We start from the raw sequence: 23,384 nt of genomic DNA on the forward strand, positions 1-23,384 counted from the left end.
TTTAATATATAATAAATTAAGAAAATAAATATTTTATTGCACAAATTAAATTTTCTTACACAGATTAAGTTTTCTTAGATTTTCCTAATATCACGGATCTTACAAATTATGCATTAAAACGTTTCTAATGATGAGCTACTTTAGCTCATAGGAAATATTATATTAATATAAATATATATATACATAATATATAGTAGTCTATGAACAAAATTAGAATGTTTGAAACCATTCTTAAAATATGTATTATTTAATGAAATTTATTATGCCTCTGATCACGCATTAATGCAAGGTCGTGTGTTATTAGAATATTTTTATCCAGTCCTCACACGTCTCATAAATGACACTCCCAGGATAGTTGTTATCAAGTCTTTAATATGACCATGGAGCTTTTTTGGCAGGGAAGCTTGTTAAACTGAACCATAAATTCGACATTAAGTAGATTATGCTTATAATGTATGTGTATATAGCGCTGTTACATACTCAGTTGGTAATATAAAATGCTATTTTAGTGCATGAAAATATTGAATCGATTACAGAAAAAGTTCATGAAAGTTGCGAGTGTGTGGAAACTGATATCATCCCTCCGCCAGCTTCTCCGCCGCTCAGAGAATAACGTTCTCACTTATCAGTCTATCGCAATATGTAATATTATCTAATAAATTCTTACTAGTTTCCACCTGCGTCTTACTGGATGTGAAGTCACACCCTTTTAGAGTCACTAAACCTTAAATGTGTATATATATTTGTACTTTTACAAATCTGAACAATATAATGCTGTAAATGAAAAATAAACAGCTATAAATTTAGATTGAGATTTTGAGAAACGCATAGTAAACATTCAAAAATATGATGTTACATGTATTTTTATTTTTTTGCTTACTTCATATTAGTGCCGAACGTTACACAAATCAAGCTTATAAATTGAAAATGTATATATAATACATACTTGTGCTGTGGCGCAGACTTGCTCTGGTGGTGGCAGGCCTTCTGGGTGCTTAGTCTCTATAGCGCAGCTTTAGAAGATGCAGTATCTGGGGGCGCGAATGGAGAGTTGTAGTTTTTTATGTGAACTCTTAGGGTGTCAGACGTCTGGAGATGCAAACACTCACGGGGGAGGCTCTTCAATGGTGCTCTAGAGAAACGGCCTTCTGAAGACTCAAATGGTCAAAAGTGAAACCCTACCTGCCCTTGAAGGCGACTCAACTTTCACCGTGTTTCTCAGATTTTGATTCCTCAATATATGGTTTTGGAAACGTAATACGGCCATTTGGATGACTCATCAAAATTTCTATTGCTAAGTCATGCTTTACTTTTGTCACCGAAGCCATTGAAGTCTTTCTGACAGATCTCGGCTGCAACACAGAAATAAACAAACATTAACACAGAAGACTTAGCGAAATTAACAAATTTAAAAAATCAAATATATCTTATCTCATAAACTATATTTTAGGTCCACAATTTAGGTAAGATCGACTATTTAAATATACATTATGTTAATATTATTGTAATGCTATTGTATATTTATACTATTAGCAGCTATTTATAACATTTGTATTGACAACAACTGCTGCTCTTCAGACCATCCAAAAAACTGATTCGAGTTTATGTAATTATCATGAGTCACTTCGCCAAGCAGCTTAAAAAATCTATGAAGAGTTACTATGCAACAAGTATTTTTTTTATTCCTAAATTTATGTACGTAGATAGATATATGTATTAAGATTATTGTGTATTTTTAAATAAGCGTTCATAAAAAAATATATAGAAGAGACAGTAATGACCTTCTGTGGGTCTAGATTCTCTATTAAAAAGTGCATCATATTTAACCAACTAACTGAGCGACTAAATCAGTTTAAATTTAAATAATTTCACACACTTTATTCCGAAGCGTTTTCCAAAACTTACAGACACAGTTTGAAAAACGCTAGTGCAAAAACTATACATAGATTTCTTCCACTCATATTTCCCTAATGTATTCTAAATATGTATGTCAATAAAATTATTTATTTTTAAATTTTATAAACGTTTACTTCTTTCTGAACCGCCCTATACATTATCTTATAATATTGAATTGAAATTAGATTATCGCTAAGATCCGTTATTGATCCGAAGTGTACGGAAGAGATAATATTATGACGGCTAATCAAATTTAAACAGCAGGATCTCACTTGATATATAGTTAGCTATAACTCGATTTTAAAGACGAACAGGGCAAAGTTACGAGTTGAAAATTGTATCGAAATTGAGGATATTAAAACGAAGATTCGATTAAGAACTGAAGAACCTTGCCGTCGCACGTGATTAGCGTTTGCAAACTCGCAATATTTGGGTCAAGTTTAGCACATCATCTGAATACGAATTTGTCGTTTCAACGAGGAATAAAATTGTCCATGTGTTGTTACATTTACGACAACGTTGACATTTTCAGGATTATATGAGCCGGTTTCCTTTTTACAAAAGTGCATTCCTTGCTGTACAAGGATGCTGCGAACGCGCTGACTGAGAGAATTATCTTGCGGATTAACAGGGGCGTTTAACTATCAATATCAATGGTTCTCCATTTACATATAATATCGAGACTGGAATATAACTGGTGTCGAAATGTCTAGTCTTTTCAAATGAAGTATTCTTTAACTATTTATAAACTGTCCTTAAGAAATTTAAAAATACCTAATCTGTGGATCAATCGGAATTATAATTATATATTAATAACTATCCTGATATCCCATACGCTATTAAAATAAATAAGATCCCGGGGTCCAAACAGGATTAATAACCACGGTTTTAAGGTACCAGTTACTGATTTATCGTATTGATAAATATTTTGATACAGATGGATGCTACAGATTTTATTTCAAAATATTAGTCACCGACTTTACCACAAGTAGATCATGATATATAAAATTGACAAGTAGAGAATCATTAATCTCATAATAGAACAACTTGACAAATTATAAATTGAAGCTTATCGATTAATTTATTGTTTATGGTGATGGGTGGCAATTAGTGTGGCAATACTATTTTTTAATACAGAACGAATTTAAATCAATTTAATGAAGTCAATTTTCATTTGAAGAATTATATCACATTTAAACAATCACTAAATTTAATTGATTTATAATTATGCACTTGTCACACCACACATACCGCCAATAGACATTGCCATCATAATCATTAGTAAAAACTAATAAAATAAAAATAAAATCGTTTAATGTATGTATATGTTTTAAAATATAATTTAATTCATATTGATATCAAAACCTAGAATTTCAGGCTTAAATAATATAATATCGCATTAGATTATATACATTTAATATTTAATAACAAATGTTTCACTTTTGATTTCATTAATAATTTATTATATAAATGTATGTACTTTATAAGTTTAATCTTTATGATGTGACTGTAATCGTAATAGAAGCCTTAAAATGAAAACTCGTTCTTTACAACGTTATCACAAAACAGACACTTTCTTTTCGCGACACTTAAGAGAAAGGAAAGTTAACAAATTACTACATGTATTCAAAGTTGATTTGTATGGATTTTTATTGCGAAATAATAAGTTGATATTTTTGTAATATTTATATGGCTTGTATATAAAGGTGAATAAAATGGCATATATATGACACAGAACAGAATTAAAATTTGTCGTCCTTAGTACAGACAGACCAAGAGTGGGCGACGATTGTTCTGAGGTCAATGTAACTTTTGTTTTACTTTCACATTCTTCAAAATAAACGCATGTAATACTATAATATATACTTAATACATTTCGCAAGGATTGAAATTAGATTAAAATTTACATTCATATATTGTGTTTTGAGGCGATATTTTTTCTCTACAAGTGGGTCAAAATTATATTATACTATGTACAACAAAAAATACATAAAATGTATAGGATTACAATAATATTTTTGCAGTGACATCTGTTGGAGAAACATAAAATAATTATTATAAAACAAAGCGTTCTTTGAAAAGTTGGTTCATTGCTAAGTATATTATTACACATAAAGTTTCTCAATTTACAAGTATTAAAATATTTAATTATTTTTTAATTATTTAAATTCATTAAAAAAATATTAAAAATGTATACATGTATTTATGAAAATTTTATTTTAATTTAATATGAAAATTAACAAACATAATATTCAGAATATATGTGTTACCTTATAGAAGAAGCATAGAAATTATATAATATTAAAGTAATTTATTTTTATATGTAATACAAAAAAAATGAATGCAAAATACTAGCGTCAGATATCCTTAGTGTAGAATGTAGATACATATATGTATGTTCAATGCATGGTCATATCAAGTTTTCAATTTGGCTCAGTTAGTGAGATATTTTATAATTAGCGCGTTGAATAAATTCTGTTTTCTAGTAATCACAGGAAAAACAGATAATAAAGAGGGATAACCGAGATAATTTTATTGGAGTAAACTAATGGGAATTTTGGGAAAGGTATTGACAAACACTATTAATATTGTTGTATTTCAATTAATAACCCTTTGCACTCGTATTTTTTTTTTGGTTGGGGTAGCGCCAGCTCGTATTTAATTTCGAGACTTTTTTTATGTTCAATTTTTGGAAGTAAAAATGAAATAAAACATGTTTTGATTAATCTTTTTACAAATTAAAATTAATACAGCGAAAGATTGATAGTTTGTCAGTATTTAAGTAAAAAAAAAATTAATTAAATATTTAAAATATATTATAATTTAAATACTTTAATCGGAAAATAACTTTTTTTATTGTACTTTTTTAAATAATTTGTAAAACGTTAACCATGAAACTTAGAAAAGAATAATTTATTAAAATGTGTTCACGAAGAATTGTACTTACTATTCACAAAAAATAAATGACATAGTATTAGGTATACATAGTATTGGAAGGTAAATGTAATGATGTTTTTAGATGATTTTTCGTCCATCGCATTTAAATGCGCGGTAAAACAAATAAATTAATTATTTAAAAAAACAGCTGAGTGATGTAGCGGCAGGGGTTTATAACCATTAAGAAATTTGTAAATAGCTAGATGTCATATGAATTCTGAATAATTAAAATATTGGACTGTTTGTATTTTTTTTGCACCTATCGTTTATTATCTTGCGCAATGCGCTTATTATCTTGCGCAATGCGCTTATTATCTTGCGCATCGCGCTCGTTCTATAGCGTTTAGCGCTCATAACATCGCTCAACAATTTGCGTTCATACAAAAAAATAATGGTTACAATAAAATTTAATCAAGATTAAAATTACAAAGAGCACAAGTTTTTTACTTGTTGTTTTTTTTTCTTAGTAAAACCTTAGTTTTTAGTTTTTTTAATTGTTGTTTTTTCTTGGTAAATAGTTAATATATTCCCATTAACAAGTTTTAGACTTTTTAGAAAATCAGATTACAATAAACGTATTATAAAAAATAAAAAAATATACTGTTAGTTAAATAAAACATATATCAACATATAATAACGTTTAAAAACACATTTAATACGAAAAATTGTTATGCACCTTACAATAAATAAAACACAAACAATATGCACATCAGCACATATGTTTTAAGCAAAAGGATACATTTTGACGATATAACCAATGATTTTTAAAAGCAAAATTTAACACTTTTGACGCTAAGTTGCCGATAATGAGATTCCAAATAAAGTAAAGCGAAGTTCCATATATAAAGGAGAATCTAGATTAGGAAATATGGTTCTAGGACACTAACCGCCTGGAAATATACCCCTTGGACAATAACCCCCCGTCAAAACCCCCCTGGACATTGACCCCCCGTGCAAATAACCCCCTGACAATTAACCCAGCATGCAAATAATCCCCCTGACAATTAACCCCCGCCACGTATAAAGATAATACAGATATTACTTAACACGTCTCGTGACGCTCTATTATACTTAATAAAACATATACTGACGCCATTACCAAAGTTTAGCTGTATTATACATACATATGTATCTAGCCGAATAATATTTTTTATTTTTTTTAATACTCTTTATAACAATTTTGCTCGCACCGGTCACCGGTACAAAATATACAATACGTATATTTTCTTCGTGAATGTGTTAGTTTTATTGATATTTTAAAAAATCTGTATTTTGCTGAATGAAATAAATTAGTATTGATACTGATTATTCGTATTAAACATTATTTTATTAAAATAATGACCATTTATTATAAATAATAACAACTTATATAAAATACTTATCTCTATACGTGGCGGGGGTTAATCGTCAGGGGGGTTATTTACACGGGGAGTTAATTTTCAGGGGGCTATTTGTCAGGGGGTTATTTGCACAGGGGATTATTTGTACAGGGGGTTAATGTCCAGGGGAGTTTTGATGGGAGATATATCTATCCAGGGGGTATTTGTCCTGCGTTTACATGCACTTAGGATAGGAATATTTAAAATACGAAAAAGAAGGCCCAATTAAATTAGATATTTTTTAATATATTCACTGTCCATGGCAGAGGTCGGAAAATTACGGCCAAATCCAGCCCTCTGCTTATTTTAATCCGGGCTGCAAGTAATTGTTAGATTTGACATATAAAAAAATCAAAGTATGTGCTATAATAGATCGGCCAACCGTCGAGTTAAGGAGCTAGCTAGGTATCACCTTATAAGGTGCTCCTATTGCTTTGTATTTCACCGTGACGTTATGCACTTTAAATTTGACAGCATCTTCAGTGCCCACGTAACGCCTTTTGCAATACATTTGAATATTTGAGAGAAATGATAAAGCTCATTTTAATTTTGCTTCCTGGCCCGCTGAGCTTAAAATATTTACAATCTGGTCCTTCACAAAAAAGGTTTGCCGACCCCTGGTCTATGGTGTTACACGAGCAAAATAACCTTGTCTATATTCTTTAGTCATATGTTTTACAGAGAGACATTCAAAACGCGTCATGGCGATTTTACAACTTTATATTTAGATTGTCTTGTATAACCGGAATGTCGTAGTCCTTAAGGCGTTGAATTGATATCCTAGAGACTATCGGTTCAGGTCCCGCAGCAAACTAAACATTTTAATATTAAGAATGCGCTATTATTAAAATTAAGCCCTAACTGCTAAGCGACATCTATTGATTGTAAGCTGTAATTATAGTTAACAATATATAATAGATATCACTAATTTACAAACTGTGTTTTAAATCTTATCCAATTAAACGTGTAAGTGTTGATTATGTTGTGCATAAACGACTTTTACCAATAGTTTTTCAATGACGCATATTTGAGTCATCCACCTTTAGAGTGTTAAATATGGATAAATTTATATAAGTGTAATACAATCCTAAAACTCACTGAAAAAAATATGTTTTACAAGACTTTTAACCCTTTCACCGCGGATGACTTCTATAGGTGTCATCAAGAAAATCGCCAGTACACATTAGACATTTAAAGGTGCCGTAAGCATTTGAGCCTAATAAAATGGCTTTTTAGTATAATTTAAGGCTGTAAATCAATTATTTGAACCATAATATTTTTAAAAATATGGCATGAATAGGTGCCCCCACATATTAACAAATTTCGAAATGGCGCTCAAAAATATCAGCTGTGGTGATAATATAAATGCAATTGGGGCCAGGCCCCACCCAATTTTTTCGTACATAAAAAAAAATAGGTGGGGCTGGTAAAGTTTTATTATATTTTGTGAAAATGATCAAATTTTATATTTAGACAAATATTATACAAGTTTTTCGTATGTATTTGCCCATTTGAGGCAGAAATGATAAATATTACATTGTTTTTTTGTGGGGATCTGTTTTGGATTGGCAGGCGTTTTTACACCTAGAGCGAACCAGCGTAGTTTGGCCTCGTGGCTTTATTTTTGAATTTTTAAGTTTTGAATTTATTAAAACAGTTCTTAAAAATATAAATAAATTGATCATAAAAAATTATTACATTAAAAGATTATCCTAAAACTTGAAACTTTAAATACTTGTACCAGATTTAAAATTGGTAAAAATAGTCTTAGCATAAACGCATACTATTACTGTCACAGTAATAATATCACGGTTAATATCGAATTCATCGTCACGTCCTTAAAAATTCAATATTATATCGTCATTCGTAATTATATGGATAATTTTTAAAAGAAAATCAATATATGTATTTATAAATAATTAAAACACAGATTACTAATTCTGTTTTACATAATTTAGCTATTTACTAGCTCGAAAATATATTAAATGTGTCGAGACTAATATTATCGTTTGAGTTGAGTACCCAGGTCGATAGTTGTCAATCGCTCATTTTACTAGTGCGAGCGAGTAAGCGAGCTCTGCTAGCATAACGGCATCTCGCTCTTTTTTCCGTCTTAAAAATCTTATTTTTATTTCATAACAGACACACAATATAAAGTAATAATTATGCACAATTAGAGCATATGATCCCGTTTCATCCCATATCATAAAAATATAGATGCCCTTAGAAGGAAAAAATCAGTTTTAAAGCATTAATTGACAACCTAAATCTGTCAAGTCTAGCGCGATGCCGTCCTAACAGCGCGCGCTTTGACCATGTTCCGATGAAAAATTTTACAATAAACTTACACTTGTAAATTTAAGATTATTGAGTTATTTGCATAAGTTAAAAATTCAATATTACTGAAATGTGTTTAACAGAAGTCTTTTTACTATTAATAAATTTAAATTTTCAAAATTTGCTTGAACACAAAGCCAATAAATGCATTCAAAGTTTTGTCGACATATTGTCGACGTTCGAGTACAACGCTTGAAATACGATGTCGACACATAGTCGACTTACGAGCGCAAAGGGTTAATATAGGATATAGTGTATTTTCTGATTCTTTATTTTTATATATAATTTATATAATTTCGAAATGGATTAATTAATCACTATTCTCATCAATTAACTGAGTTAAATATAGGTTTTGAAGAATCAATTGTATGCATTTACTTTGTTTACCAAATAATGCAACTGACTATAATAAATACTATAAATGCAATTTGTATTTAATATGAAAGTTCAAACAAGATTTCTTAGATACACCATGAGGAAAAACAAAAATCATGTATTTTCCTCAATGTATAGGAATCCGCACGTTTGCGTCAACGTGTTTACCGCCTAATTACGATTATAGTTCAAATTGAAATTTGAAAGAACAGAAATCTTAAATAACTGTTAATCGACTGTTTAACAACATTTAGATAACGACTGTTCTCATTAGAGTTTATGGCATGACTCGTCACGGAAATAATTCCAGGGTATTCCCGATTTTCCCGATGTTCAGATACCCGGGAATGTTAATTTCGAGTCCAGTATATTTATTTATTATTATCTTATTTAAATTACTTTGATTTAACCATACAATTTTTTTAAATTTTATTTAATAAATATTTATATATTATAACAGATATTTACAAAATTAATTACAAATAAATGTAAAACATAATATTAATTAATTTCGTTGAAAAATATTTATCTTTTCTCCAATATCCGACCCTTACTATTTTTTCTTTTATAAATAAATTTGACTAATAAAGAAAAAAATCCAGTTTTGTGCTATTGTTATAATTTGCGGCTAAAAATCGGTATTTATCTATCAGATGACTAACCGTACGGTTTAAAGTTATTTGTCGGAATGCTGACCAACACAGGAGATTCCCATATTTATATAATTATGTTAATTAGCAGCTGCAGCATCATGAAAAGGGGTCGTCTTACAGTCTAAATATAACTATGCTGGATCAAAAGTAGTACGAAGGGCGTTGATCTTATAAACAAAGAATATAATATATAACACTATTATAGTCATAACCGAGTTACATCAATTTGGGAAACAGTATGTGTTAATCTAAGTTTGTCTGTCAAGAGCGACACGCCAAAGTTCATGTTGATTTGATTAGCATATGCAAATAAGGGATTCCCAAACGAAACTCCTCATTTGACTTGAAAAAAATCCCTGATGATAAACGCAACATAACATGAGTATGATAAACAATTAATGAACATCATGTGCCTAGAAGGATGTATGTAGATAAACTCGGTTTGCGGTTCGTGTAAAAAAAATAACATCAATGCAAGTTTTTGCGTGTAGTCAATAATATAAAATAAAAATCGTATATAATTAGTGCAACTTCATTTTCTGAAAATTTAGTTCGTGTTGCCAAGTGTATTCTTTAGAAGAATCTTTAATTCCACGTATGTAATATAAAATAAATTCTGCGAAAACACTGGAGATTTTCCTCTCATTAAGAATCGCCAAAATATTATGTTTTTTATTATGAATTTACCTACGAAATATTTGCAGCATAATTATTCACTAACCGCTAAACATTACGCTCTCATAAGTCATAGGAAGTATGGTTGGTTTATTTCAATTTAAAGGATATCCATTATGGTTTTTACATCCTTTTGCTCGGAAATCCTCGTTCTAGGATATTTGTTTATTAACAAATCGATATTTGTATATCAACAAATTATATTCATAACCACACATATAAATAAATAAGTTTGTTATTATCAGCAATCTTAAGTAATTAACTTGTCATATTTGATTTTTAATAAATTCGTTATAATATATTTCTTATATCTTTTCATTTCAATTATCATTTTTTACATTAAAAATACATTTTAGAAAAGTCAATTTCAATTAAAATATTGCCATTGTTTATATTTTTATGATTTTTTATTATTGAAAGTAGTATAAGTCCATTTGTAGCTAAAAAATCATTTAATTTCTTTAACATTTTGATTAAATATTACAGCATAAAAAACTTAACAAGATTATAGTTTTAATACCATTACGAGAATTGATAAACGTTTGCCAATATTTTTAGGTTGATTCTAACGCAAACCTTTTAATATCTCAATGTTTGAATAAATGGACTTATACCAAATTCAAAAACAACGACTCATTTGTTTGCATAATATAAAAACATTTACTTTAATGCATCTTTCGACCATCATGGTCTTAATTTAATCGAAAAAATAAAAAATAAAAAAATAAAATATGTTCGTTATTTTTTCTTTCTTTCATCCTAAAATTATGTTTGCAAAGTATAGAATTTTAATCATACAAATATGCCAAAGTATTTTAACAATTCTAAGGTAATTCCCCAATGGACAGACATGGTACATATACGATTCGCCCAGTGATTCATTATAACATGCTAAATAGCAGGGCTGTCACAATATTTATTTTTCGAATTACAATAATAATTTGTCATTTATAAGTTAAATTTTGAGTAAAACGCAGATAATCAGATTACAATACACTATTTTAAATACCGCCGTACATACATATGCATGTGTAGATACTAGAGTTATACATACATGGTTCGGTGATCATTACTCCCATGGTAACTGGTCACACAATCATTAAACAACAACAAATTTGAACAAAAAAATATTTCGAGTGCTCGACGTCGATACCTACCGTCAAATAAGAAATTTAGCAGCCTATTGTATGGTGAGTTTATTAATAAATTAGAAATTATTCATATTTATATATCCTTATTATTTACAAAATTGCTACCGATTTTTTTAAATCAAACGTCGATGATTTTATATCCATCAAGAGTAAGAATTTATTTTCTCTTCTCAAACTTAATGATGGTTTTCTCCACGAGTGTCCATCTTCATGGGACACCAATCAACGATATTAATTAAAGCAGTGAACAGTAGGAGAGGAGCAAAAACAATTTGGCATATTTTAAGGCGAGGTGTATTTATTCCCAAAACACTGTTGATTCGTAGTAATTTTCAATGCATTAATTGGAATTTTGATTTCAACATGACAGTAAATAAGTTGCAATGACATAGTACAATATTGAACTTGAGAGATGAAAAAAAAAAATTTTTGTGACGCAATGTCATAAACAGAACATAAATAAAATACGATATAAATGAAAACATAAATAAAAAATGCGTATATAAAAAAATCAAGGAAAAATATGGCGCCGTTGTTAAGAAAAGCTCTTTTAAATAGACAATCGTCATTGAAAAAAGTACTAAATTACTCGTTGCGCGGTTTATAACATACTGTGATAATTTCATGTGATAAAAATATTGTGACTTTTCAACTAGTTAGACACCGGAATAACTGTTTAATAATAGTTTATTGCACAAAATATATATCAATAATAAAAGGCGACGGTGTTGAATGAGGTCGAGTCACTGAGCTTTGTGAAAATCGAATTGCTCGTCTGTTGAATTGTCGAGTTTGTCTGAGAATCTCGACGTACGAGTGGTGATCAATTGGCGAGCGAGTTCGGTGACCAAGCCTTGAACAGATCTTGGAGAAAATACAAATTAGGACCAATCGCGTTAGTATTAAGCTCTAGCTTCGTAAAATATTATATTTAAGGTGGTCGTTTGATAAATACTTTTTTTATAAGCGTCTCAAAGCTTATGAAAAATTTTTATTTGTTAATTGGACAATTGATGGCTTTCTAAAATCTGCGTAGTTTTTATGCAATTCGTAGGTGATCTAAAATGTCAATTTCTAATGTTTTATTTAACCAAACCCTTATTATTATGTACATTTCTAGTGGTTATGACTGAAACCCCCACAATTGCATCACTGCATTTGTTTTTATGCTAACTTATATTCATATTTTTTCGAAACTTATTATATTTTGCTTCCAAACGTTAATAATAATAACTCATTGTGGTAGCAAATTATTGAACACCCATTTTGTCATATACAATATACATATTTGTATATTTTGATAAATATTAAATTATGCTTGTACTTTGGCGAATATTCAATGATACATTTAAATAACGCATCATCGCGTCGGTAGCCCTGAACTTGTTCAGTGTCAGTGGTTAAGCAAGTTTCTTTATATAGACAGCACGATTTGAGGCAACGCTCAGTCTCGTGCAAACCGTTATAAGGCGATATTCGCTTCGGTTAAATTTTTTTCTGCAAAAAAAGAAGCTTGGAAACAAAATTTTAAGAATTCATCAATCAGCTAGTGTTTGTTCCATGGTCTTGAATAATAAAATTGTGTAGTTTTGACGAATAATATAGTTAATTCAAAGGTAAATATACTATTTTATTATTATAGTGACATGAAAGAACTATTTTGATAATAGTTAAAACCTGTTCATATAAAATAATTTATATATTTAAATATATACCACTTTAATATTCGTCATGAATATGCTTTTGGTTACGCCTGTATATGATCCTAAAAAAAACAATTGTATTCTTTCACAAGGTCAAAGAAGATACTTAAAATAAATATATAAGTATAATACTCTCTTCTCTCTGTTTACGTTTCTTTTTTTTAACTTTCTTGATGATTGTTACAAGTAATCTCAAATTATACAATACTAACGACTGCATATTATAGTTTCTATCTGAATCAAATAACTTGATAAAATTTGTGTTTAATTTTAATTCAATGTTATTTTTAAAAAAAAATCAACCCACTGTAAATTTTATTTGACTTCATCTTATAACTCATCATAACTAACTGTATTTTCGTCGCCGAAACCACGAAGACCTTGACTTTTGATGTAAAAAATGCAAATATTCAGACCTGCTAAAAACCGGATTTAACCATGACCAAACATTGATTGTTTCTCAAACTTAAAACGCGATATTCACTTCTAAGTAAATGCTAATATTTTCTAAGATAATATTATACTACTCCTTGTCTACCAAGGCAATCCACTGACTGACAACATGTAAGTCCCTTGTTCGTTTAAATTAATTGATTGAGCTCATCAAGAAGCACGCCAATGAAAAACTTTTTGAATACTTATTAGTCGTACTATGTGAAATGAACATCAGTGCCTGTACAAAAACAGACCTAAAAATCATACAAAAACACAATAAGCAATGCTACTCACTAGGTTCGCATGAATACCAGCAGTACAATTTACATTTTAAATTAGCGTGTATCATGTGTAATTTTATATTGATGCTTTGTCATATAAGTATGTACGTATGCGTGCGGCATTTGTAAGTATGTAGGATGTTCTTTGCATTAAAAAAAGAGCTTAGTAATTATAGTGCACACTGTACGTATTATACATCAATTTATTTTTAAGAAAAAATATATCTGAAACTCGTTGATCAAGTGTAATAAACCACTATCACTAATTAGCTCCCGATTGTTTGATCTATTCCTAGATATGTTACGCTACAAAATCCATTGAGATTTTTATTCATTTTTTTAGTATACAAGGGGAATTCAGAATGAAAGTTACTTGTAGCTTAAAAGCAAATTACTATAAATTAAATGAGATTCTTGAATTATACGATTAGCGCATTTAAATGTATCAGTCAGGATCGCCATTCACATTTATATCATAAAAGGAATTTAAATCTTGATTGTTAATTTGAGTTGTCATATTATTTTGTTATAGTTTTTTGTTCGTTTTTGTAGCGATATGATTTAGATTTAGATGAACAAAAAGTTTTGTTCATCTAAATCTAAATCATATCGCTACAATTAATGAATACTCTATAATTTTTTTTTAAATTAAAAAAAAATATACTTTATTATTTATATGGATTATATCGGTTTTTAAGGACACGATAACAGTCATAGTTTTATTCAGGTCATCATTAACATTTTCATAAAAATAGACCTTATATAGTATATATTTCGGCTAAGTTTGTAACCGGTTTGATCAGCCATCTTGTTTCAAAATGGTTGCTATTCAAAAACTCAAAAATCCTGGTCTAATCCTAAAAATGAAAGAGGTTAAACGTGTGTAACATGTTTATTAACTATAAAAAAATATTTATATATTATATATTACAGTTGAAGTGTTATATTTCGATAAAGTATACAATGACTAGATAAAGTATGCACTAACTATGAGTTTTAATTGAAGCTTATAATGCTACATTTTGTGTATACTTGCTTTAGATAATGTATGCTTTAACTAGCAAGCGTATGAACTCTGACGTGAGCTAATCGCGAGCGACTAATCATACAGCCAATATAAAAAATAGCGTTGGACTGAGGACTATGTAAATTGACAACAAGATTTATCTTACATAAATGGTTTAAAATACTTATTAAATATAAAAATTATTTAATTTTGAATACTATGACAAACACCGAACAGTGAGAGCATACAATAACTAGTTACATTGTTCATAAATTATTTTGTGTGTACTGTGATTGAAGAGATTTTACAGTGCATACATTGCCTAGTTATTGTATGCATTTTTGAAAATAATTTTTTAGCTATAAGATCATTTTGAGTGGACGTAATAATTACAATAATTCCTCTTTTTTACTATCGAATACATCATACATATCTTTAGTAAAGATTCCCATATTTATCATCACTATTATCTCCGGATTTTAATATAAGTCAATTTATTTGATCTACAAATGCAAATATCCTTTTATAAATAAATATTTGGCTGCATCCAAATAGATCAACACTTCTTTTGCTATATTGTGTATTTATTTTTTGCAATCAGCTTTAAAAAATACAAATCTTGTTTAAACAATTTCATTGATATTATTTATGTACTTGGAAGAAGTATAGTTCGACACACACAATTCCAAAAGTTATGGAATGATTTTTTTCGAGATTCTGTCGAGAAGAAAGGCTAGGACAGGATCAATCGCGCGGTTTCAAATATATACAGTGAAATAAAAAGGCAAACTTATAGTATAGATGAGAAAATCTAACTAATAAAACATTTTTCAACGCCTTGTTACGTATCACTTATTGTCGTTCAATTATATAGTTGTTACTTCAATTAATGAAATAACATACTCATGGATACACATTTAGCTAGAGCGATCCAACTCTTAAGCGAAATGTCTGTTAAATGCCGATATAGTTTTCTAAAACGGCAACTTTGCTCGACTCGAGTGTTCCAAACTAATAGCACACACGCTACATCATTGGAATGAGCTTAAAATGAGTCATAATTATTTTTTTCACTAATAACATTAACGGTTCAATATATATATTTAAATTAAAATATCTATTTTTGAGCCACTCTATATTACAACATGCGAAACAGCTTTAGACGTTGTAATAACAAGAACTGCGAAAGCATGTGGAATGCGTGGGATATCCCCATTGGCTCATGACCGCATATGAAGGTTATTGAGAGTCGGGGAATACCTCCAAACTAGAGACCATTTTCGAATTAACACAAAAATGTAACAATCTTCAAATAAACAAAATATATGCATATAACATAAAAATGGAATAGATGTAGCAAATAAATATTTTTTGTAATAGTTTACCAATAACATCGGTAATAATCGCTCAAACCGCTATCGAAAGTATTAATTGAGGTTTCCTGTATTCAGTAAATAAGTCAAATAACATCTATTGAATTGCAAATATTTATATTAGTATAATTAATAATAATACAAATTTCCATTGCTTTATTAATTTATATATTAAAATAAGTAAATCATCGCTGAACGACTTCTTATCTTATTTAACTCTGGTTTTCATTTTTTATCATGCTATAAATATATTTTTAGCAAGTGTATATGGAGAATCTTTTTATACACATACATATATACAATAATATACATGCATAGTGTACATATTATATAGATATATAGATGTATATACAACTGAATCATGATGTGATAAAAATTTGGATGTTTCTTTTATACACGATACTGAATTTCCGGTAAATTTTCCCCACGCAAAACAGCTCATCAACAAAACCGGAAAATGGTAGTAGATTATCGTTATTCCGAGTTGCGTGTATGCGGAAATTCTGAGAAATTTGCTACCACTTTTAATTAGGAAAATCCTAGTTACCACCACATGAATGATTTTTAACATGATAACTTTCAAGTAAAACTATTCTTGTCTGATCTCTCCTTTGAAACGTTTGGGTTTAGGTTATGACGTCGACTGGCCGTCTGGGTTTAAACCTAGTTTCATAGCAAACGATACAGTTATACAATAAATTATCAATATCAACCTATATTATTTCCTTATTCAGATATAATATATCATGTCTATCCGTTCTCCACATAAAAACAAATAATTTCCGCGTAGGTCCGCCTATGGTTCGCGTTTGTAATTATGTATTAAAATAAAATACGGAAAATTATCAAGCTTGCTGTTAATTTATTACAAGTACTCTCCATTGATCAGTGACTGCTCGATCACGGAATTGCGAAATTATTACCACATAAAATTATAAACAATATTAAATTAATAAATTTGTACGATATGTTGAATACATTTAAAAAAATATATTGTTTATAAAAAATAATACTGCAATTTATCGCCAATTTAAAAAATATATTTTTTAATTCCTATCTAATAAGTATACTCCACGTCGAACGACGGCGATAGGCAGTACACACGGGCGATTATTATTCCGCTAAAATCGCATAGACAATAAAATTCCAGCTCGTTTATTGACGTTTTATGACGTGTTGTATATAAAAATAATGAACCAATCTGGATGGATCCGCCGCGAGCCACATGTTCCGTTCGCATATGCGTTGGCAGCGACTATAGTAGTATTTACTAACTCTAAACTTCCAATGCGATCCTCGAGTTCTACTGAAAATCATAACAAAAAACTTTGTCACAAAAACTAATTTTCATCTTTGATTACAAGGAAATACTTTATATAATACCTTTTGAATGTAAACATTGAATATTAAACAATAATAAATTTATATTAGAAAGAAAATAATATACACAAAATAAAGATAAAATATAAAAATTAACTTGGACATTGACTATTAAATGATCATAATATGCACGCACAGACTAGAGAATATCTGTTCTGTGTATGCACGTGATGCGTTTGCTCTTGTGTTTTTGCGGCGCTTTTGTAATATATTTTTTCGTTTTACAAAACATTCGTAAAATAAAAAATATTCAACAGCATATGCCTACCAACCTTGAGGGTTAGTTTATACTGTGATAATATGATTATTTGGATCCAATTTTAAACTAATTTAGATAACTGGTAGCGTATTCATTCGTTTGTTATATTGTCAATTTAATCAAATGAACGTGCTGCAAACTGATATTATATCTTGAATCGAAGAATTTATTTATTTATTAAATTTCAACGTTGCTAGGCGCAAGCATTGCTCGTTTTTAAAGCCATTCGTAGCCAAGATTATACATAATTTGTCAAAAAAAGAAAGTCCATTCCTGAATCTATCATACAGTTTTGCAATTTGAATAATTCAAGTATTCACTTATAATATTATTTACAAAAAGTGACATTGCCTTACATTATGTACAAAATATAACATATCTAGTGTTCCATTTGTTAGTTTTTAGTGCAAGGCAAACTAAGCATTATAACATAAATTATCTTACTAACAATTTGTTTATTTTTAATTTCAGTTTGCATATTTGAGTTTATTTATATATGATTCATACAAATCATAAGAAAGATGCCTGGCAATAACACAAATCATACTGTAATTGAGATGTCAGCAAGAAACAATCCATCGCCAGCTAACGTTTTTCGACCAATTCCAAACAGTAACATGAACGGAGATCCTCATATGGTAAATAAATTTAATGTTAAATTAGTCGGTAAATTCGTTTCATAATTATATTTTTATCGGTATAATAATAATATTTATCACACGTCATATGTAGGTTGTGGTTGTGATAGATATTTGTATATACGTGCGCTGTGGTTGAGTTATTTTTAACCATTGATTTGATTATGGATTTCGGCATTTACAGACACATAACGATAACGTTACGCCACCAAGTAACATGAGGAACAGACGTGACGCTACAAACAATCCTTCTGAAATGAGCCCATTGTTGGAAGTTACCACAAAACCGACACCACCACTTGCCGGTTAGTTATCTACTATATAATGCTATATATTATATACATTTTTATTGTTAAATTAGATTTTTAAATACCCTTAGGACCTGAAATAGACGATTTGGAAGGAGATAATGGTGTTCCAGCAACGGCAGACAATCATCCTGGCATTGACGATGGATTTTTTCCTGATAAATTGAATGGCAATGATATTACTATTGACGGAAGATTTGGAGGCGAAGATGGTGATTATTAAATTTAGTTTACTAGTTTTAAGATGTACGAGGGTAAATACAAATGTAATTATTGTGTAAAATTCAAATCTATACCAAGGCATAATTTTTTTAACTATTGCATATACTTCTTATTTTATTCAAACCATTTCTTTTTTATTTATCCTTATATTATGTCACGTTAAAATAGTCCCATCAAAATCATTTTAATAATAATATTAATTTTTAATAATAATATTGTGCATTGTCTGATCTGAACCACTTTCCTCTCGTCGTCACTTTGAGCGAATCAAAGATGTGAAACTCACAAGTGGCGAGATCTGGCGATTACAGTGGATGCTCAAAATACTGACAGATCTAGCATTTTAGTTACACCTGTACTGAAAAGTTGTCATTTTGCTTCCTTCAACTGCTCGACATGAACTCACACTGTTCTGGGATGTTCTAATACATTCATACACTCGCTGGATTGACAGACATGCTTCACCAAATTGAAGCTCTATTTATCATAAAATGATATAGCACTGCTCCACCTTAAAGCATGTTGCAAAAGCGACGGCATTTTAAGCCACTACTGTTTCTTAGTGTTGTTTGCCTAGTTCATACTGTTATTTGTCACATGATTTTAAAATCATCTACAACATTAATAGAGATTACTTTTTTAAGTGGAAATATACTTTTATAATAACTAGTGGCAATCTATATGCCCTTGTTCCGTTTTTAATACCAATACACCACAATACAATATCATAAATGAGAACAATTTAAATGAGCAATATATAAAATAATTGTTCCATAAAACGAATTGTTGGTGCATCATCGTTGGACAGATTAGGTGCGAGCGAGCGGTAGCAAACAACCATTGGTCCGAATAGTGAGCACCTTATGAATAACTCTACAACGATTCCTTTCTCTAAGAAAAAATCCGAAAATTTACGTTACATAAATGCACAAACAATTCGTTTTATGGAGCAAACTATTCATTTAAATGCACATTGCTCTTAAAATAATTTCCTAGTAAATCGCACCCATTATAAATGAGTCTTGGCCAAATGTATTGAAAATTAGAAATGTATCTAAATAGAAACATTTAAATGTGAAATGCCTATAAGTCGATGAACGTTAATATTTTGTAAACAATATGTACAGGTTTTAAAATTATATAATTCATATTAAAAACTTGTGACTAACATCTAAATATTACCTGAACATATACATTCATTAACTAAACAAATTTTTTGTCATTGTTAAATAATTCCCAATTTCCTATCTTACATGATAGATAATCATACACCCGGTACAGAAATTAAACCGAAAACAAATGAAAATCCTGAACATGATGAGCATGATGAAGGCGATGGTGCATATGGACATGGCGGTAATTATTTAGATGTACCACACCCACGATCAATGTATGGTTCACATACTTCTATTGGTGGTGGGTTTATATTTTTTAAACTAATTCATATTTAAGCTTTTGTTGTTGTCATGTGTTTTGTTATTAACTACACTAAATAATTTCATAAATGTAGATTTTCACTGAACATGATTTAAGATAATGAAATATAATTTTGTAATTTAGTTAAATCTTATCATGAATTTAGTAATTGCTATAATTGCACCTTCATAGTAACACAACAATAAGCATTAAATTTAAGTGTCATAATTGAATTGGATTTTTATTTTTTAGGTAATAATGGACATCCGAGGTTTAGACCTGAATCTCCCTTTCCAATTTCACCTGAATTTTCAGCTGGATTTGTCAGTATATAAAACATACATTTTAAATAGAATTTATATATCATTTTTTACATTTTTATTTAATATTCCAGGAGCCTCGTATCACACCAGATGTTAACGTTTATCAACAAAAGAAAAATTTGGCTCAGGGCATGATGGACCTTGCATTACTTTCAGCAAATGCTAATCAATTACGATATGTCTTGGAAGCCGGAGATTTACATCCATATTTTTATCCTAGTTTAATCTTTATTTCTGCCAGTCTAATATTACAAGTAATATTTTTTTATAGGAACTTTTATATATGCTTATGTAACTACATAAATATATATATACATACTAATGTTTATAATTTTTTTTAGATTTTAGTCGGCGTCGGACTGATTCTTAACAGTACATATAATGTTAAAGAACACGACGATATATGCAAAGCTGATAGAATAAACGATATGACTGTCGTTGGAATATTTCTCATAACAATTGTAAATGTGTTCATTGCTTCTTTCGGTGTTGCGACATCACCGAATATGTCTTTGCCGCCTATAAAAACTTAATTTAATATTTATTTGTTATTATTATATTATTGATTTTATAACTTTTGTATCTAAAATTGTAATTATTTTTAGTTTTATAAGAATAAAATGCATTTTTTAATTTATAATATTTTTATATTAACTTACAATTAATATATAAAAATGTATATAATAATTAAGATATTAATAATTTGCCATTAACTTATATTGAAGTAAGACTTTATGAAAGAAAGCTATAAATTATTTTCAATTATTTTAGCATGTCATATTGAATATTGCTTATGGATTGTAAAGTACTATATAATAATAAAAAAATATGTAGAGATGATTTTTTTCTTATGTTATCATATAAATTTAAAAAAACTAAACATGAAAGTTTATAGATATATTATATTAATTACTTGCAGAACCAAATCTGAGCCTTTAGGTAAAAAAATTACATATCCCAGTAGATTTCAAAAAGCCATGTCAAATTTACACTAAAACAGACAAGGGGCTACTGTTTCCCATCCCTCTTTATTCCTTCCTTTAATCCTTACCATAGTTGCAAACATGTAATATACAATCAATAACTATACCGTTTAAACATCATTACATTCAGGAGCCACAGGGGCCAGGCCGCACCAGTAATTGAAATGAATTATTTGAAATAATTTAGATTAAAAAACTTTAAATATACAATTTTTAAATGGGCAGTTCTAACCAGTTAGTATTTACGTAAACGCAATAATTTAATGTGAGAATATCGGTGCGCTAGTGCGGTGCGAATAGGTATAATGTATACTGCTGCTAGGGCCAGTAATCTCTGGGACCCAGATTCAGTACATTTCCTTCACCCATGTGTGTAATTTTTAGCACGTTTTATAGTTTAATAAAAAAAATACTGCCGTTGAGAGAACATGATGAAAACATTGATTCAAACAATCGAGGAGTGTTTTAAACTATAGTTTTATATATAGCTACATGAGATAGTATTTTATACGATAAAGCATAAAATTTGTCAAAACCAACAAAAATGTAATTTTAGACAGCATATATAAAGTGTATTTATAAGAAATTAAAAGTGAAGTGGATAAGGCGACGTTTGTTTCTTTGCAAGCAGACGAAACAACATATGTATGATATTTTGTCGCTCGCAGTTCGCAATTTTTTTGCGCTACTTACAATTCTCAACCCGTTGAATGGTTTTTGCCTTTTATAGATGTTAATAATAGGACTTCTGTGTAACTTATAAATGTGTTAAAAGAAGAACTAAAAAAATTTAACGTCAACGAAAAATTGCTTGCAGAGGGCTATGATAGTGCAGCAGTAATTAGCGAATTACGAAAGAGGACAATTTATATTTTTAACTTTTAAGTTGAAAGTTAAGCTAAACAGCGACGTACTGACGTGCAAATGCAATTGGTGAAGACAAGAGACTAGAAATATTGTTTATAGGCAAGTACATAATGAAGTAAATTTGTAAAAACAAGATAAATAAAATCGATTACAATGAATGACTAATGAGTTTGAATCTATCCCAGGGAGTGCTTCAGTGGTCTAAAACATTTTTTATATATATAATAATATATATGTATTATATTAAATTTCTATTATTGTATAAAAATGTCTTCAATTAAATTATTAATGGTAGTATTTCCCAGAAAAATCTCATAGCGACTAGAGTTTAAGAATTTATTTATTATTATTATTTTTGTCTTCAACTGTATTTAATACATTTTTTCTAGATTTATACTTTGGCGACGGGATAGTGATGAGTGGCAATTAGACACAAATTGAACCGCTGCAGTAGTGTTTATTGACAATTAAAGTTGTTCTTTACATGTTTATATAGACGATGTGCGGATCAGCAGGCCGGACTCGCAACCGGCCTTTGCGAGTCCCACCAGGGTTACCACTCGAGAGAAAAACCGTCACGCCCGTGTTACTAGAGTGCCGCCAAGTTTTGGTCATAATAAAAAATCTATATATAAATAGGACCACATAATACGTTATTTATTCTCTTAGTCTTGTCAGTATAAAGATACTGACAAGACTAAGAGAATAAATAACGTATTATGTGGTCCTATTTATATATAGATTTTTATTATGACCAAAACTTGGCGTTTTTAAAAAACAAAGGTTT

At 29.4% G+C, this 23,384-nt stretch overlaps 1 protein-coding gene across 3 annotated transcripts; it reads left to right on the forward strand.

Annotated features, from left to right (window-relative positions):
* Positions 1-12,845: 12,845 nt before the first annotated feature.
* Positions 12,846-21,382, forward strand: LOC148228383 (ninjurin-A-like). 3 transcript variants are annotated; one of them, XM_088200332.1, is made up of 8 exons: positions 12,846-13,019; positions 18,312-18,478; positions 18,663-18,783; positions 18,858-18,998; positions 20,269-20,424; positions 20,677-20,747; positions 20,819-21,001; positions 21,089-21,382. In XM_088200332.1, exons 2-8 carry the CDS (start codon positions 18,362-18,364, stop codon positions 21,278-21,280), a joined length of 981 nt encoding a protein of 326 aa, XP_088056458.1. In that variant the 5' UTR covers positions 12,846-13,019; positions 18,312-18,361; the 3' UTR covers positions 21,281-21,382. The 3 variants fall into 3 exon arrangements, with proteins under 3 accessions (XP_088056458.1, XP_088056459.1, XP_088056460.1); XM_088200333.1 differs by having other exon boundaries at positions 20,269-20,364; XM_088200334.1 differs by lacking the exon at positions 20,269-20,424 and having other exon boundaries at positions 12,850-13,019.
* The last annotated feature ends 2,002 nt before the right edge of the window (positions 21,383-23,384 follow it).

The sequence above is a fragment of the Plectrocnemia conspersa genome, unplaced genomic scaffold (assembly GCF_051122295.1).
Source record: "Plectrocnemia conspersa isolate PC_06_02 unplaced genomic scaffold, ASM5112229v1 ptg000012l, whole genome shotgun sequence".
Lineage (NCBI taxonomy): Eukaryota > Metazoa > Arthropoda > Insecta > Trichoptera > Polycentropodidae > Plectrocnemia > Plectrocnemia conspersa.

Coding starts and splice junctions, on each gene's coding strand:
- LOC148228383 (XM_088200332.1), top strand. CDS start 18,362: ATGCCTGGCAATAACACAAATCATACTGTAATTGAGATGTCAGCAAGA. Junction 18,784..18,857: donor ACCGACACCACCACTTGCCG/GTTAGTTATCTA, acceptor AAATACCCTTAG/GACCTGAAATAGACGATTTG. Junction 20,748..20,818: donor CTGAATTTTCAGCTGGATTT/GTCAGTATATAA, acceptor TTAATATTCCAG/GAGCCTCGTATCACACCAGA.